The sequence below is a fragment of the Dermacentor variabilis genome, unplaced genomic scaffold (genome assembly GCF_050947875.1).
Source record: "Dermacentor variabilis isolate Ectoservices unplaced genomic scaffold, ASM5094787v1 scaffold_17, whole genome shotgun sequence".
In the NCBI taxonomy this organism is placed as follows: domain Eukaryota; kingdom Metazoa; phylum Arthropoda; class Arachnida; order Ixodida; family Ixodidae; genus Dermacentor; species Dermacentor variabilis.
The window spans coordinates 9962973-9981832 of record NW_027460335.1 but is presented as its reverse complement, the minus strand read 5'-3'; the positions used below and the strand labels follow the sequence as shown (position 1 = coordinate 9981832).

General features: G+C 47.1%; 1 protein-coding gene across 1 annotated transcript in view; it reads right to left on the bottom strand.

Annotated features, from left to right (window-relative positions):
* LOC142568187 (uncharacterized) overlaps nt 1-18860 on the bottom strand; it is a 150142-nt gene that overhangs the window by 57947 nt on the left and 73335 nt on the right. The window contains exon 4 of the mRNA XM_075678241.1: nt 10533-10588. Coding sequence (XP_075534356.1) covers nt 10533-10588 — 56 coding nt within the window. The remainder of the gene's footprint in view (nt 1-10532; nt 10589-18860) is intronic.

Sequence of the window (18860 nt, the reverse complement as noted above, 5' to 3'; positions counted from 1 at the left end):
TTATCGCATAGCCCAGGACGCGCCTGCATGTATCGGAAGTTTTTGGAATGTTATCGGTGCTTCCATCCGCTGCCTGTGACCGAACCTTCTGTAATCTGAATGCGTGAGAGCGCGATGCGAATAATGAGGACTTTGTGGAAGGCACGCGGGTCCCAGCAATTACTCTGGAACATTCGACGACTGTTGTATAAAAGCCGACGCGCTTGATCCGCGGATCAGATTTTCGACGATCGCAGACTGTGTTCGCCGCTGTCACCGTTCTTTGAGTGTAGCCTGTTTTTGAGGGCACAAGTTCGCCCAATAAAACGCTAGTTTTATTGGGATAGTCACGCTGGAGAAGGCAGCAAAAGTTACAAGAAGCTTGCATTTTATTGGGCGAACTTGTGCCCTCAAAAACAGGTTACACTCAAATAACCGTGGCAGCGGCGAAGAAAGTCGGCAATCAACCGGTCAAGCTCGTTGGCTTTTCTACACGAGCCATCGAACGTTCTAGAGAAATCACTTGCGCCAGCGCGTCCTCCAGAAAGCTCTACACCATTCGAGTTGCGCATACATCTAATAAGATTACACAAAGTTCCGTAACAACAGACAGCGGATAGAGCCATCGATAACATTCCACTAACTTCCGATGCATTCAGGCGCGTCTAGCGCTGAGCAATAACATTTGTTAAACTGTAAAAAGCGCTCACCAGAAAAAGATAAACAAGTACGCGTGTAGATGTCCCCTCTCAAAAAGCATCGTCCCGATGCCACAAGCAAAACAGTAGAGCAAGACAGAAAAGAACGCTTATAAATGAAACAAACTACAATGTGACACAGTAAAAAAAAGACTGCAGAGATCCCCAGCTACGCAAAGTCCCAAATCTCATTAACGCTGGTAGAATGGCTTAAGTAGCACAACGTAGACTATTTGAGGTCGTGAGCGGCGCCGCTGTGATAGCGAAATGCTGTATGGTGCGAGATCATAGTCGAGTGCGTCATTGATTCGGATGATCATGTAGGGTTCGAAATAGTAGCGTAAAAGCTTTTCGCTATGTCCTCGTCGCCGTATTGGGGTCCAAAGCCAAACATAGTCACCGGGCTGGCACTCGACGTAGCGTCGTCGAAGGTTATAGTGTCGGCTGGTTCTTGACATGCCGGCGGGGAGCGGTCGGGCTTTGGCGGGCTGGAGATAGGTGGCGACGTCAAGATTCTCTTCGTCGGAGACATGTGGCAGCGTGGCGTGGAGAGTCGTTGTCGGCTTCCTGCCGTATACTAGCTTGAATGGCGTGATCTCGGTTGTTTCTTGCACCGCCATGTTGTAAGCGAATGTTGAGTACGTCAGGACGGCATCGCGGGCCTTGTTTTCGACGCCGGTGTACATTGCTAGCATATCAGCAATGTTTTTATTCAGGCGCTCCTTAAGACCATTCGTATGCAGGTGGTAGGCAGTTGTCCCCCTGTGGCTTGTCTTCTGAATGTATTGCAGAATGGCTTGGGCTAGCTCTACTATAAAGGTCGTTCCTCTGTCGGTGATGAGGACTTCTGGGGAAACATGTCGCGACGGGATGTTCTCGACAAAGAATTTCGCCAATTCGGCTGCGCTGCCTTTCGGCAAAGCTTTCGTTTCAGCGAAGCGGGTGAGGTAGTTCGTCACCACGACGATTCATTTATTTCGAAGTGTTGGCATCGGAAAGGGTCCGAACGAATCTATCCCAATCTATTGAAGTGGTTGGCAAGGAGCCTCGATGGGATATAGTAATCCTGCTGGCCTTGTCGGTGGTGTCTTGCGTCGCTGACATTCTCCGCATTACTTGACGTAGCGGGCGACGTCGGCGATCAGGTGCGGCCAGTAATACCTTTCCTGTATCCTCGATAGCGTCCGGGAGAATCCAAGATGTCCAGTGGTCCGATCGTCATGTAGGGTGTGCAGCACTTCTGGATTCTGGACACAGCGCTAAGGGAGCAACAAGAAGGTATTTGGCGTGGACTGGTGAGAAGTTCTTTACAAGTTGGTCGTATTGACGCGAGCATAAAGGTAATCCTCGGTTAAATGCCCTAGGGAACACGGCAGTGTTCCCTTCCAAATATAGAATATAGAATAATTGCCTTCTGCTTTTGACAGCGCCTGGCCAACTTAAGCTATCAGCCGTTAAAGCCCGTCTTTCTTTAGCACTAGGAGGGTGCCGAGGCTAGGCGACTGCCATCAGTGTAGATTTCGGTATCGGCGTCCTCGTCCAAGTGCGCAAGTACCGGCGGCGACTGCATGCGTCGTTTGAGTTCTTGAAATGCGTGGGCCTGGGGCCTTTCCCACTTGAACCCGAGATCAGACTTAGATGTGTCGGAGGCTCAGCGAAAGTTATTGACAAGGCACCTCTAGTACGCACATATGCCAAGGAATCTACACACTGCCTCCTTGTCGAGGAGCTGTCGGAACTTTGCGATGGCAGCTGTGTTCTGTGGGTCGGGGTGGACTCCAGATTTGCTGATGACGAGGCCTAGGAGCAGCAGCCCATCGTAAGCAAAGCGGCACTTTTCCAGCTTGAGAGTAAGCCCTGATAACTTGATGGCTTCTAGTACTGTCTTAAGACGCCTGAGGTGATTTTGGAAATTTCCGGCGAAGACGATGATGTCATCCAAGTAAACAAGAGAAGTCTGCCATTTCAATCCTCCTAAAACCGTGCCAATCACTTGCTGGAAGGTTCCAGACAGCGAGCACTGTCTAAACGGCATAAACTTGAACTCATAGAGGCCGTCTGGCGTGATGAAGAAGGTCTTTTCGCGATCCGTCTCGTCGACTTCTATTTGCCAGTAGCCAGACTTGAGGCTCATCGAAGAGAAGCATTTACCTTTGCAGAGCCGGTCCAATGCGTCGTCAGTGCGTGGAATGGGGTGTACGTCCTTCCTCGCGATCTTGTTCAGTCGACGCTAATCGACGCAGAAACGTAGTATTCCGTCCTTTTTCTTCACCAAGACAACAGCAGATGCCCACGCGCTTTTCGACGGCTGGATGATGTCGTCGTCCAGCCTTTCGTCGACTTATTGCCTAATAGCTTCGCGTGCTTGCGTCGAAACTCGGTAAGTGATCTGGCGGAGTGCTCGAGTGCATTCTTCGGTTATTATGCGATGTTTTTGACTGGTGCATGTTGAATCCTTGATGACGTCCAAAATGCAGTCTTTGTACCGTTTTAAAAGACTTCTCAACTGTTGCTGTTTACTCTGGGGTAGATTTGGATTTAGGTTGAAGTCTGGTTCGAGAACTATGGTCGTCGGAGTAGATGCGGCAGAATCCGAGAGGACAAATGCATTGCTGGTTTACAAAATTTCTTCGATGTGTGCTAACACCGTGCCCTTGTTGATGTGCTTGAGCGTCTGGCTGAAGTTTGTCACCATCACTTTTGCTTTCCATTCCGTGCAGTTGAGCGATCCCTCTTGCGACGCAAATTTCGTGGTCGAGCAGTAGAGCATTTTGCGACGCATTTCGCGGTCGAGCATTTTCTGGACAAGGGATGACGGACCGGTCCCGGGCTGGGCCAGTGCATGGACGGCGCTGCGTCGACAGGCAGCGGCCTCGCAACGGTAAACGGGATGGTCGTCGGGGGCTCCACTGAGTAGCAGCGAGGTAGTTGCCAATGTCGCGAAGACGTTCACCTTGCTGAGGGCGCGGAGTGTCGGCGCTATGGGCATCGGCGGCAGACGTTGCCGGCTTCGCCGCGGTGATAGCAGAGCAGGCGGTTGTCGGGGGCGCACCAAATGTCCGTCTTCCCAGCGTGACTGCTTTGGGTGACAGGTGGGCGAGCTGGCGGCGTCAGCGGTGGTGGACGGCGGAGCTGCGTCGTTACAGCGCCCTGGCGCAAGCGCGGAGGAGGAATGTGATGGAGGGCTACGGCGGCCTACGTCATCCCTTCCGGCTGAGGTTGCGGTGATTGAGGTACTCAGCGTGGTTGTTGGAGCTCCTCGAGTACGACGTTGGCAATCGAAGCCACTTGAGACTGTGCAAGTGAACATCTGAAGCTCTTCCCGCATGACCGCTCTGGTAGTGTCGCGCTGGTCATCGGTGTCCAGTGAGGGACTTTCGGCGTTGTTTGTTGAGTTCGAGCGGTGGGTTGGATTGCCTGTTCCCCATTTTCAGTGTCTTCTCTATGCTGGTTGCCTCGCGAAAAAACTCAACGGCAGTTTTAGGTGGGCTTCGTACCATTCCGGCGGAGAGTTCCTCCTTCACAACACGCATGAGCTTGCGGACTTTCTTCCCCACAGACATTTCTGGGTCGGCGCTGCAGAATAGACGGCTCATCTCTTCCGTAAAGATAGCGATGAGCTAGGAAGCCGCTACGGAAGAGGTTCCATGTTGTCAGGCTTGACTCCCGGTTCTCAAACCATGTTCAAGAGGCGTCTTCTTAGGCAACGTATAGATGCCACAGCCTGTCGGAGTCCCAGTAGTTTAAAGTCGCGATTGGTTCGTAGGTCTCTAGCCAGGATTCGGGTTCTTCAGTCGGTGCTCCATGGAAAGTTGGTGAGTCCCGCGGTTCTTTCCCCAGAATGGGGGACGCTGAGGCAGCCATTGGGGTTGTCTGGGCCGCGATCCTGGTCGTCTCAGGGAAAAGTCCGTGCTCTGGGGGCATTCTTGCAGGATTTGACTACGTCGCTTGTTCCTGGCGACGTTGGTGTTTTCTTCCGCGTTCAGGCTTTGGTCATAGCTTTGTGGGTGCGTCCTGTATATGAATGCAAAGCACCTCCACCAGATGTAATGTAGTAGTGACGGTGAAGAAAGCAGCAAAATTTAGAATGATGAAACCAGCGTTTTATTGGGCGAACTTGTGCCCTTAAAACAGGCTACAATCAAATAACGGCGACAGCGGCGAACAGAGTCGGCGATCTTTCGCTCTTCACCCAAATGATCCTCAGGTAGCCTTCTCGCGATTTATAAGAAAGTTGATCTCATACTATCATACCTACTCTTAGATAAGTAAACGCAGAAAGAAAGTGGCTTCACCTCAAAATACCTGGGTGACCGATAGTTTGCTGAAGGCTATGCGCACACGAGAAAACCTATATAAAAAAACTAAAAGCCTGCCATTCAATTTAAACCTGCATGCATGGTACGAGAAATTTTGCAACACACTTTCTTCACGGCTTAACAAAGCTAAAAACCAAATATTACGAAGAAAAAATACTTAGGTGTGGTTCGGACGTAAAGAAAAAAATGGCAAATAGTGAACTCCTTTTTGAATGGGAAACAAGGAGCGGATAGCATAACCAAAATATCCCACGATGGTAATACTTATTTCGAACCTCTTAATATTGCGGATGCTTTCAGTAATTTCTTTTTTGCTAACTCCACTCAAATTCAACACAACTTATACGCATCAAAGCGCCTTCCACATTCATTTTATGTGTTTCCAACCATTCCTGATGAGGTGGTTTCAGTAATCAACAATTAAAAAACAACTAGTGCTGGACTGCACAACATTCATCCTGGTCATGTTAAAATCATTTGTAAATCAATATCATTTGTACTGTTTGAAATTATTAACCTCATGTTTAAAACAGGCACATTTCCTTGCGAGCCTAAACGTGGTAGGGTTATTCCATTTTTTAAGAAAGGCGATCGCTCATCACTATCTAACTACAGGCCAATCTGTGTTTTAACCTTTTTTAGCAAGGTCATCGAGAAAATATTCGAAAAACGATTGATCAAATAGATAAACAAATTTAATATTCTTTCACCTGACCAATGTGCATTTAGATCCGGTTACTCTACTGAGCTAGCACTTGCATCGCTTACTGATCAATTAAAGAAAGCTATTGACAAAGGTAAATTCGCAGCATCCTTATTTGTAAACTTTTCAATGGCATTTGACAGCATTCACCACGAAATTCTTTATCTTAAACTAGATTTAATTGGTATCACAGGTCCTCCTTTACTACTATTACGCAGCTACTTACGAGACAGATACCAGCTTGTTAGTGTTTCCGATGCTCATTCTTAACCTAAAATGACTAATTTAGGTGTACCACAAGGATCCATATTGGGCCTCCTACTCTTTTTACTTTATATTAATGATCTACCTAGCTGCCTCACATCTTCTAAATGTATACTATATGCCGATGATACAATAATTACTAATTCTGGCGAATGTCTGTGAACGGTAATAAACAAGCCTAATAGTGATCATTATAACTTGATAGATTGGTGCAAAATGAATCGACTTATCATTAATCCTACTAAAACTAAATTTGTTTTATTCTCATCCCAGAATAAATCATCACTATGCATTCCGTCCATTTCCATTCGTGACCATTTATTACAAGCAAGTGAAGAATGCACGTACTTAGGTGCCATTATTCACTGTAACCTAAAATTTCATCGCCATATAACGCATATTATAAAGAAGTTATCACATGGAATACGCATTCTCATCAGGGCGCGTTCATTTTTTTCACGACCTGTGTTGCCCTCACTCTATTTCGCGTTTGTACACTGTCACATTAACTACTGCATAACCTCCTGGGGTAACACGTACACTACTCACCTAAAACCGATACAAACCATCCAAAACCAGGCAATTAGAATAATCACGTCGAATCCACACACAGCCAATGCTAAACAGTTACTACAAGCAAATAACATTCTAGACGTTTCAGCCCTTGTCAAGTACAGCCTTGCCACTCTTCTTTTCAAAGTATTAAATGACAAAATATCATTATCGCTAATTACTATATCATCTCTAACAAGCACTAACTCAACTTGTTTTGCGCAGCATAATAACTTGATTCTGCCCAAAGTGCGCAATAATTATGGGAAACAGACAATTCACTTTGCAGCCATTTCATCATGGAATACATTTCCATGTATAATAATACTCCTGAAAACCCATCGATTTTATGATGAGGTGAAAAATTTTCCGTTATGTGATATGTAAGTGACACTATGCATTGTATAATCCGATTTTGGTTTTAGGCCTGCCATTGTTATGTACTCCAACAACTAATTCATTTCTTTTTCTTTAATATTTTTCTCTTTCTTCCTCTTTTACTTTCGTTTTATCTAGTTTCAAAATATTGCTTACTGCCGTTATATTGTCTAATAATTACTTCATCTACTTAGATTTTTATGTCATTATTTATTGTTGCTGGAATTGTACCAATTGAGCTGTTGTTGCTTGCTAAATGAACTTTTATGTTAACCATGAACAGGAGGTCCCAATTCAGTTTTAAATATGCGACCTCCTTCTGTATACTTCTATCTGTATATTATTTTTATGTAATAATAAAATTTATTTATTTATTTATTTATTTATTTATTTATTTATTTATTTATTTATTTATTTATTGATCGATCTATCGTCCGAAACCTGTTCGGCCAGTCAAGCGCATCGGCTTTTATACACGAGCCATCGAGCATTCCAGAGAAATCGTTTGTGCCGGTGTGTCCTCCAGAAGGCCGCCACACCTATTTTAGTTACATCGACGACATATTTATAATATGGGAGTACGACACAAGCGCGTTAACCGACCTTATTAGCCATATCAATTGTTTTCACCCGAGTAATAAATTGACTGCGCACCATCTCCTAGTCAGATCAGCTTCCTCGATACGACAGTCTACATAGCAAACGGAAAACTGAGAACGACACTTCGCCGGAAGCCTACGGATTGCCAGCAATATTTATACTAGAACAGTCATCACCCGCGAAATTGCGATCAAGGAGTTTTGTCGGACAAGCGAAATGAATAAGAAGAATCTGCAGCGAGGACCACGGTTATATCCACCACCTAAATGAACTTAATACAACGCTAGCAGAAAGAATCTATCCACAAGTTGCTCTTCACAGAGCTTATGATGTCGCGTCAAGATTGGAGAAACAGTCGGAATTAGAGAAGAAACAGCCCACAACAGAATCTTACAGACCACCAGCCTTTATAACAAAATATTCTAATGCACACTCAAACGTAAACAACATCCTCCGCAAATACCACCCAATATTATCAAACAACGAGCGTCTGAGAGAAGCGTTCCCGGATGTACCAAGGATTACCTATCGCCGCAAGAGGAACGTTAAAGACATGTTAGTGCACGCAAAAGTCGGTCAACATCATTCCCTCTTAATAAGAGCGTGTTGTTGCCCCAAGTGCAAAACCTGCAGACAGGTTCAATGTGGCATAAATTAAAAGCACCACAAATAGTTATACAGACGAAGTCAGACCTAGCTACACTTGTACAAGTCCGGATGTGATTTATATGCTTGAATGTTTCTTCTGATGGAAACAATATATCAGTGAAACGGGGAAAATCAAAGAACGCCAGATTAAACGGACATCGCACTGGTACAACTAAATAGCTTCCCAAAGCCACCGCTGAGAATTTCAACGAAGTCATAACTTTGATGAACTTAAACTCTACATCTTAGAGTCAAATTTCCGTTCTGAACGAGAAAGAAAATACAGAGAACCATACCTCATCCATAAGTTCAAATATTTGCAACCAGAAGGCGTAAACATTTCAAAGGGAGCTTAAGAATTTATTCGCTATGCAAAATGTCAAGCTATAGGCAACAACACTTAGTTGGATTTCGTAGCGTTTCTTTTTTGTTCTTCTTCCCGTTTTCTTTCCTTTTATTTATTTATTCATTCAAATTCAATACTTTCTTTTCTTTCATTACTATATTTTTTCAGGAGAAACGGCTTCTGCTGCTCCTTGTATTATCTCTTTCAGAGACATGTAGCCCACGACCACCAGAAAATCATGTAGAAGAGGGCTATTGTGCAAGCCGTTGATACGCCGGTTGACACACGGACGTGCACACGTGATTGACAGACGGCCGTGTGTGGCTTTGTGCACAGCACTCCTTTATTCTCTATTCGACTTCCTCGCCGCTAACACACCTTGGCTCTTTCCCGCACCCACCCGCCTCAAGGCCTCCCCCCTTTAGAAGAACCGTACCAATATATACTGCGGCAACCAAAACAAATGTCACCTTGAAAAAGACAAGTTCACTTGTCGAAACGTTCGCTGCTGCTTTCACCTTGTCCTCGTTTTGCTCATTGTCTTGAATTTACATCTCCCGCCTTCCCCGTGTTTTTTATGAAAAAGCCGTGTGTTTTACAAGCTAATCAGGATAATTTACTGCGAAGGTACACATTCAAGGTGGGCTATTTGCTGAAAAAGTAGTCAATTTTGTGTCCGTTCAAGAAATATTTTGAAAGATGCACATGCAAGATATTCTTGCAAAGAGCCATGAACACTGAAGATTTCAATCAGATTTCGCATTCTCTGACGATAAAACTGCGAGCTGCCACAGCCAGCACTGCACACGATTTACCGGCATAGTCACTATCAGAAATGTGCAAATGATGGGTAATCGCATGTGCAAGATGACTGTGTTTATATACCAGCACCGATCAATTCGATATCTCCAATTATTGCGTGTGGAAAGCCCCGGAAATCGCAGGCCCTCACACAATAGTAGTAGGAAAACTTGCCGTGGCGACATCTCGCGGCATCCATGTGCAAACGGGCCGCCTGCACTGAGCCCTTTGTGCCACTAGAATACACTCTAGTTCAACGTAGCCGAGTGGCGCCATCGAGCCAGCTGTGGAAGAAGACGCCTCTCGAGCCATTGCTGATGATCGCCATTTTAGCGAAGTCTGAAAACGACGGCATTTGGTCCGCTGTAAAACGTGAACGCCCTGGTACACGCCCTGGGTAGGCAAGTAATACACGCTCTTACACGTTGAGAACGGAGAGCCGACTGGCTTTCTTCGACAGTAAAAGCAGGTTTGCCAAGTGGCTGCGTTGACGGCCTAGTTAGGCAGCCACCTCACTTCCAGGAAAGAGCATGGGAAAGTGATCCCCACGTGGAAGCCAGGCAATGTAACTGGATTTCCCAGAAAGGGGCACAACCTATAGTGGTACTTCCTGCTACTACTACATGCAATGTATGTGCTTAATGCTGAGAACCGTTGTGTTATTTATTTGTATTTTGTTCTTCATGCCTATAACCTCCTTTTCAAGTTTCTTTTTTTTTTGTTACCAACCTATGTAATGCTCGATTCTAGACCCTTAGAGTAAATAAATCAAATGAAAAGTGAAGTCTGCGGTTATGACTCTTAGAATGTTGAAGGATAGTATGGTCGCTTTACGGGCTGGTTTTCTGGGGTATTCATTATCATCATTGCTTGGTTAGACCAAATTTTCGCTCCCGTTGTGCTCATAAGTACTCAAAGCATATTCTTCAGCTTTACGTATTTCGATGTGATCGCGTTCAGATCTTTTCTTCTCGCAGAACAGCGATAAAGTTGATAAACCTAAGCAAAACTGAGCAGCTTGACTTTCCTTGAAAATAACTATTGTGAGATTTGTAAAACTGCAACAATTATGCAGTTTTAATGGACTTTTATGTTCTTTTGCATTTTCGTTAAATATCCTTCTGTGTTTTCTAGACAGTAAAGTTGATCAGAAATAAGTATTAACGTGCTTATTTAAATCGGCGCAACTCTTGATAAATCTTATAAATTATTTTCTTGTCTCATCTGTCTCATCTATGTCTCACCTTGCGAGCGTTGTCCATTTCTCTTCGCTGTCCTTCATTTAGGTCTTTTTCAAGAACTGTAAAGAAGAATATTTAAAACAGGTTACCATGGTAAATAGAAATCAGTGATTATTGAGGTAGCTAGGCGTTAGTGAGCAAGCATGAATGCAGCTTTACAAATGCATACGGCGTAATGCGTGACCTTTTAGAAGTACTAAGGAATAGACTTAAAATTCTTACTGGGTCGTCGGAAATTTCATTTGAGTATGTTTCAAGTGAGGAAAGAAGAGCAGGAAACATCTCAAAAGGATTGTAAATAACGAAATAGCGCAAGAACAGTGAACTACGCTCTGCGAAATCATGAAACATATGACGATGCATGTCACAGTTTTGTACGAACACCTTTGTGACATGATATTTACGTCAATTAGCCCTTAAACGTCCCCGGCTAATCTGCGCCACTTTATTCATGTTCATCTTACCAAACAGGAATATATGCTTCTACGTCGTTTTAAGGAGACATCAACTGTTTTACAGCCAATCTGTTTACCTCTAGACGCCGCATGCATTCCCAAAGGGTTTGCCCTGGGTGGCTTGCGTCCGTATGCAGGACGGCTAGTCGCGCGTAGAGTACCATTTCAGGGAGAGTGGAAATAGTACGGCAACGGCTCCTGTGCACGTGGCCCGAATTTCTTTGGTTTCAACGCCACGTGCGTCGGAGTTTCCGGCGTGGCTTTAGCAGCGGTTGCGGCAGATACATTCGAGCTGCGGTGGCAGTGGCGGTGCCTGGGTCGGCGTACTGTGGTGCCGCATGAAGCAATGTATTGTTTCATAATGTATGCAGCCTAAGCTTTGTTGTTAATGCGTCCCCACATGAATGTTGTGGCACCACGAATTTTTTCTTGTACTATACATGTTTGAAAGTTCTTTCTTATATTACAACTGTGAAGAAGAAGACGCGCCTCCCAGCACAGCCGCATCGCCAATGCGCGGCTCGGCTCGGCTCGCACTGTTGATTGCTGGCGGCCTTTTGGACAGTACTTCGGGCTGCCTCGCCGTTCTCGGTCGCTATGCCTTCACATTAGGAGCCGCCAATAAACCTCTTCTCAATTAGTGGATGTGTGGGGACTGAAGCCCCGTCGCTTGAAACCCTGGAGCTGCGATCAAGAACGCTACCGCCCCCCTTGACCGACAGCTCATCCCAAACGGCGCCGACGCCACAGTCCGTCACTTGCACCGACGTTCCACGACAACGGGACCCCAAGATCTTCAGCGGTGCAGACGACGGAGACCTAGAAGACTGGTTTGCGGCATATGAACGGGTGAGCGCGCACAAGTGGGATGATCCAGGCAAGTTAACCCACGTCATCTTTTAACTGGCTGGTGTTGCCCAACTCTGGTTCCACAACCTGAAAGTGACGTACCCACATGGTCAGTCTTCAAGACAACCTTTACGGAAGTGTTCGGCCGACCCGCGATTCGCCAGCTGCGTGCCGAACAACGCTTGCGCGCTCGAACACAGCACTCGGCAGAAAGGTTCACAAGCTACATCGAAAACGTCGTGGACCTTTATGAACGAGTCAACGACGCAATCCCCGAAGCTGAGCGAATTCACCATATATTGAAAGGCATCAATGAGGGCGCATTCCAGATAATCCTAGTCAGGAATCCGCGGACTGTGTCTGAAGTCGTCTGCCGAAGAGCGTCGTGTCAGTACCACCCAAGTCGAAGATATGCTGCGCCGTGATGTTATTCAACCTTCCCACAGTCCCTGGACATCTCCTGTCGTTCTCTTTTGCAAGAAGGACGAGTCTGTTCGCTTTTGCGTCGACTACTGTCGGTTAAATAAGGTAAAGCGCAAAGACGTCTATCCTTTGCCGCGCATCGGCGACGCCCTCGACAGTCTTCAGGGAGCAGAATTCTTCTCGTCCCTTGACTTGCGTTCAGGGTACTGGCAGGTTCACATGGCTGCGGCCGATCACCAGAAAACCGCATTCATTACGCCTGACGGCTGATATGAATTTAAGATGATGCCTTTCGTGCTTTGTAACGCCCCTGCCACTTTGAGCGACTCATGGACGACACGCTGCGTGGCCTCAAGTGGTCTATATGTCTCTGTTACCTCGACGATGTCGTGGTTTTCTCGCCTGATTTCCCTACTTATATGATCCGCCTCAGATATGTTTTGACCTGTCAACGAACGCTGGCCTTCAACCCAACCTTAAGAGGAAGCTTTAGCTCGGGTGCTCCTATCTAAATACATGTAAAAGCAAAATTCGTTTTTCTCGGCAACCACTGCGCCAAATTTGACGAGGTTTGTTGCATTTAAAAGAAAAACGTATAATCTAGTGACTGTTGGTTTTGAATTCTTGAATTTGGTCGTCAATTTTTCATTAAAAATTGGCAAAAATCGAAAATTTTCAGAGAATGACACTATCAAGTTTACAACTCTCTAACTCAACAACGAAAAATGATAATACAATTATGTGAATTGCATGTAATAGCACATCTAAAGCGGACAAAATTGATAGGTCACACATGAATATAAAAATATTTATTAATAGGAAAATACAACTTTTGCAATACCCTTGTAACCAACGTAACAAATTCACGTAAGATGTAAATTGACATGTTGAATTTGTCCGCTTTGAATGATCTAATGGATCCCGCTTACAGAACTGCGATATCTATTCTTGATGCAGGTCTATGAATTTGTAAACTTCGTTCTTCTATTTCTTTCAAACGGTCAAATATTTGAAAATCATTTTAAGAAAATTCCAGCCATAAATCGAAATTCTGCTTCCAACAGTCACTAGAATTCAACTTTCTCTTTCAAATGCAACAAATTTCATTAATATCGGTCCAGGGGTATCTCATAAAAATGTTTTTGCGTTTTACATGTATTTGAATAGGCCGCGTCGGAGTTGGGCCCGAGCTAAAGCTCCCTCTTAAGAAGTGCCGCTTCGCTGCGCGAGAGCTTACCATTTTAGGCCACGTTGTGTTCAAGCACGGCATTCTACCCGATCCTGCAAAACTTCGAGCAGTAGCCGAGTTTCCGAAGCCTCAGACCATCAAAGAACTTCCAAGATTTGTGGGCATATGCTTATATTTCCGGCGCTTTGTTCGCAATTTCGCTTCGATCATGGCGCGGTGACGCAGCCCTCTCCTGCTGGTCCCCTGCATGTGACTCCGCCTTTGCTACGCTGCGTCGTCTTCTCACCTCCCCACCTATTCTTCGCCATTTCGACCCGTCAGCTGCAACTGGACTACATACAGATGCCAGCAAGGTCAGTCTCGGCCCCGTCCTCGCCCAACGAAACCCGGCTACCCCGAATACGTAGTCACCTATGCGAGTGGCTCGCTGACGAAGCCTGAGGCCAATTACAGCGTGACCGAAAAAAGAGTGCCTGGCTTTATTTAGTATGGGCGCTTGGCAAGTTCCAACCATACCTGTACGGGCGCCCATTCGACTTGGTCACAGATCACCATGCGCTTTGTTGGCTCGCTAACTCAAAAGATCCCACTGGCCGCCTAGCCCGTTGGGCACTACGCATCCAGGAGTACGATATTCACGTCGTGTACCGCAGCGGACGCACGCACTCCGACGCAGACGCTTTGTATCGTTCACCTTCACCTCCAGACTCGACCTGCGCAACAACTTTCGCACATTCCGTGTCATCTCTCGACATGGACTCCTTTGCCACCGCACAACGTCGCGACCCGTGGATCGCTTCTCTTTTCGACTATCTTTCCGGATCATTGAACATCCCTGTATACCGAACCCTCCGACGCCAAGCAGTTATTTCGTCATTCGTGACGAGCTGCTGCATCGACGCAATTACACTCCTGGAGGTCGTCGGTGGCCTTTGGTGGTTCCCCGCAGCTGAAGGGCTCAAATATGTTCTGCTTTCCACAATGATGCGCAGTGTGGCCACACCGGAGTCTTCAAGACGTACGAACGAATTCGCCACCGCTACTACTGGCTCGGCCTGTACAATTTTAACGCGACACCGTTAAGGAGCTCGTGTCGCAGAAAAGCCGGTGTCGTCAGCGTCGGCGGCATTGGCCGTGAGCGATAAATTCCAGCAGGCACTTCATGAATAAAAAACAACTTGCAAGATGAGCTGGGTGGGAATCGAACCAGGGTCTCCGGGGGTGAGACGGAGACGTTACCACTGAGCCACGAGTTCGATGCTTCAAAGCGGTACAAAAGCGCCTCTAGTGAACACGGTGTTGCCTTAGAAACGAACTGTTTCTAAGGCTCAGGCGTGCGTCGCTTGCTCAGGGGCACATTTCGTTGTCGCGCCGAACCCTGCGTTGCTCGACGCTCACCGCGTCCGATGCGGGGCGCGTAGTCGCTGCGCCCTAGCCCATTGTCTTACACCCCTTGGCGGGTCGACGGGAACGCTGTCGCGTTCCACTCTTGAAGGGGAAGCTTAAGCGTCCTCCAATTTTTGTACACAATTTTGTTCGGTGCTGTCTTGACTGTCAACGCCGCAAATCGCAGCCATTACGCCTGTCTGGTGCCTTGCAGCCGCTCCCTTGCCTTGCCACACCTTTCGATCGTGTCGGCATCGACCTATACGGCCTCCTTCCTATGACGCCAGACGGCAGTCGGTGGAACGTAGTTGCTGTTGACCATTTGACACGCTACGCCGAAACTGCTGCTTCACCAAGTGCTATAGCGCGAGATGCAGCCTCTTTCGTCCTACATCGCTTCGTGCTTCGACACGACGCACCTCGAGAACTCCTCAGCGATCGAGGTCACGCCTTCCTCTCCGAAGTCGTCGGAAGTTTGCTTCCGGAATGCCATATTATTCATCGGACAAGCACGGCATACCATCCACTGACTAACGGGCTCACAGAGCGATTTAACCGCACACTTGGTGATAAGCTCTCTATGCACGTCGCATCTGATCATGCTAACTAGCACCGCATGCTTTCATTCATCATGTTCGCGTACAAAACCGCCATCCAGGCCACTACGCGATTTTCACCTTTCTTCCTCCTGTATGGCCGCGAGCCTACGCATACCATCGAGACGCTCCTTCCATACCATCCTGACGTCTCCGAGTGTCTACCTGTGTCCGACGTCGCCCGACAATCCGCAAAATGCCGCGAGCTAGCGCCCTCCTTTACGGCAGAGCAACAGCAGCGCCAGAAAGAAAACTGCATCGACACGCTTCCAAACACCACCTACGCTCTAGGAGTTCTTGTGTGGTTGTGGGTCCCTTTCCAGACGCCGGGGCTTTCCTCGAAACTCGTCCCAAAATTCGAAGGGCCTTACCGAGTCTTGGAGCAAACATTCCCAGTGAATTTACTCATGGAGCCCCTATCACCAACGGAAGACTTGCACCGGCGTGGATGTGGCATTGTCGACGTGTCGCGTCTCAAGCCCTACCACGGCCCTCTCCCTCCCGATTCTAAAGGCACCAAAATGGCTCATTTTGTCCTTGGGGGAGATTGTGAAGAAGAAGACGCGCCTCGCAGCACAGCCGCATCGCCAACGCGAGGCTCGGCTCGGCTCGCGCTCTTGATTGCTGGCGTTCTTTTGGACAGTGCTTCGGGCTACCTTGCCGTTCCCGGTCGCTGTGCCTTCGCATTCGGAGCCGCCAATAAACGTCTTCTCACAACCATTAAGCAATCGGTGCGGAATTTGTAGACCTGCAGGCCACTGTTTGTTATATGTGATTCCTGGTTCACTGATCAAACAGTGATTCCTGGTTCACTGATACAAAACACATATGCTGTCTTGAAATGAGGGGAAGTCACATGCAGTGAATATTTCGAGACCTATTTACCTTACTCAGGTACTTCAAGCTTATGTTAGAATGCCAAGGTAAATTATGCGCACCTGAATGGTTTTTAAGTGTTAAGATATTTCGGTATGGACATTTGCCATGGTGCCAAACTAGCGGCGCGAAACTGAGCGATGAGATAAGAAGATTGCAGATGCTCACGAGGTTGGCGACCTGTCTGATTCCTTCATTTCAATCGCTCAGTCACCGACGAATAGTAAAATTATTGATTATTCGTCAACCACCAATGTGCTTTTGTATGTGCACTTTCAGCAAGCACACGCTTGCAGCGTGAAAGATGTATGTTGGAGGATGATGAAGGGGGGGGGGGGGGTGCGATAAGCGTGCGCACACGATAAACACACAAGCGTCACACATATGCTCTGGTCTGAGCACGATACCGCAAGCTAACGCAATATAATATCATTTTGGGTGTTGACTGATGCCGCCGGTTTCCCTTCGGTGTCATACCGTGCAGCGTTGATATGAGATACCGGCAACGTCATTCGAGGTTCTCAGAACGCTAGCGCTCTGAGACACCTCGTAGCTACAGGGCGCTTTATCATTCGTCCAGCTCAAGCTTCTTTGCGTACTGCGTCATGCCACATGCAGAGCGCGCTACTGATAGATAACTCTGATTTCATCTTTGGCGCCACGTTGGTGAGCCATCGCGGTTAGCAGCTGCGTCCGTTTGTATCTCGCGCGGCTCTGACAGCACACCCGGTAGGGCAGAGGCCTCTAATGAACTGTTTTTGAGTTCAAAAGCACTACTTGGCGCATTGGGAGTTTTGCCAGTGGTGGAACATTTATAGGCGGGGACGGTATAATATAATTATAATGTGCATTAGGTGAATTTAGGGTGCATAAAAACGACATAATGTGTGGAAGTTCGTTATGCAGACATATGCTGGCATAATAAGATAAACTGGATTTTTTTAATGCGGAGTATGTTCGCCCGTAAGCGGATTCGCGCCCAGGCCAGCCTGAAGAGGCTTTGCAGTGAGGGCCAGAGGCGTTACCACTACTCCGCACAAGCATGGGTTATGAGTCAAAGGAACATCTAGTTCGCGCGGCGTGCCTAAGTGATAAGAGACGTCTGGTGAGTGTTCTCGCCATTTGTATATAAAATGACGCTTGCGTAGGCTTGTCTCCATTGCGTGTTGCAAAATGGATCCAGGAGCATGTGCTTCGGCGGCGCCTGGGAAGCCGCGTGGTCGAGCACGGAAAAAGAAGCACGTGCCTGACGCAATGCGGCTCGGTGTGCACTGTGCAATTGTAATGCAATCACATTTCCAAAGTATGCCTCTTTGTACTTTGCGGACCATAGGGTGATCATTGTCGTTGAACCTGCATTACCCACAGGGACGCCGTGACCTCGTCTGCCAATGGAGTAATTAAAGGAAAGATTGAGATGGCTGTAATTATGTGCATTTTCAAAAACGAATCAGAGCCGTTCCACTCTGTGAAGGTGTATGACCAGTGGAGCTAAATATATATGGGGCGCGATCGGAGATATTTTGTTCGATACGCGTTCTGTTCAGTTGCTGCAACGTCACAGAGTTGCAGTATGCAAAATTTGTGACACCGGGGCGGAGAGAGCAGCCAATCAGGAAGCGGTGACCTCCCCGGAACTTTACTTGCGTCGTTTGTCGTCTGCTTGCAAACAGTGTACTACAAAACCAAATGTTTCTCGTCTTCCAAGTGAATTAAATCTTTATCTAAAGAAATGTACTTTTTTCTTCTCAAGCACAAACACGTTTTCAAATAGTAGTACGTGTGACTACTGCAATTTATAACTATTAGGTTCATTGCGTCGTCCCTAGGTGGTGTCGCGCACAGCGAGAAGGAAAAAGAAAAAAAAAACGACGGGAAGAGTGGCGCACTTTTCAAGAGGCAGCGACAACATCCCAGTGGCTCGCTGGCACCGATGAACTTGTCGATTTCTCTGTACAACCAACGAATTATTTGTTTCGAGAAACAAAAACGACGCCGGAATTCACTTTCTGCCATCTCTTCAAACGCGTTTCGCACCGCCACCCGCTCTCCTCCTTCCTCTAGAAAAGCCAGCGCAACAACCTAAGTTTCCAACGGAAGCGCCATTTTCTAGAATTAAACTATGAATTGGATTCAAACCTGCCATTTCGCAGCCGAAAAGGCCGCCTGCTGGATCCAATCCAATCCACCAGACGCGCCATGCGAAGCCGTATGATCGCTCCAAACTTCTCAACTCCCGTCGCGTTCGGACGAAATGCTCGGTGGGCGGATGATTGACAGGAGCGTGTCGTCATTTTGACGTCACCAAAAACGGGGCGGCGCCCCGCGGCTGGCGACGTCGGCGCGGAGTAGGCCAATCGCGCGCGCCGGTAACCGAACGAACGCGCCGAACAACCATCTCCGATCGCACCCCTGGTGTTTATCAAGCGAAGTTTGTATTCGCTCTCAAGTTTCGCTCTCACGCAGAGAACCTGCGGAAAAGGGCGGTTTCACGAGTTAACAAATGTGCCAGCGCCGGAGCATGAGTCGTTAGGCAGATATAGTATAGCGTAAGTAA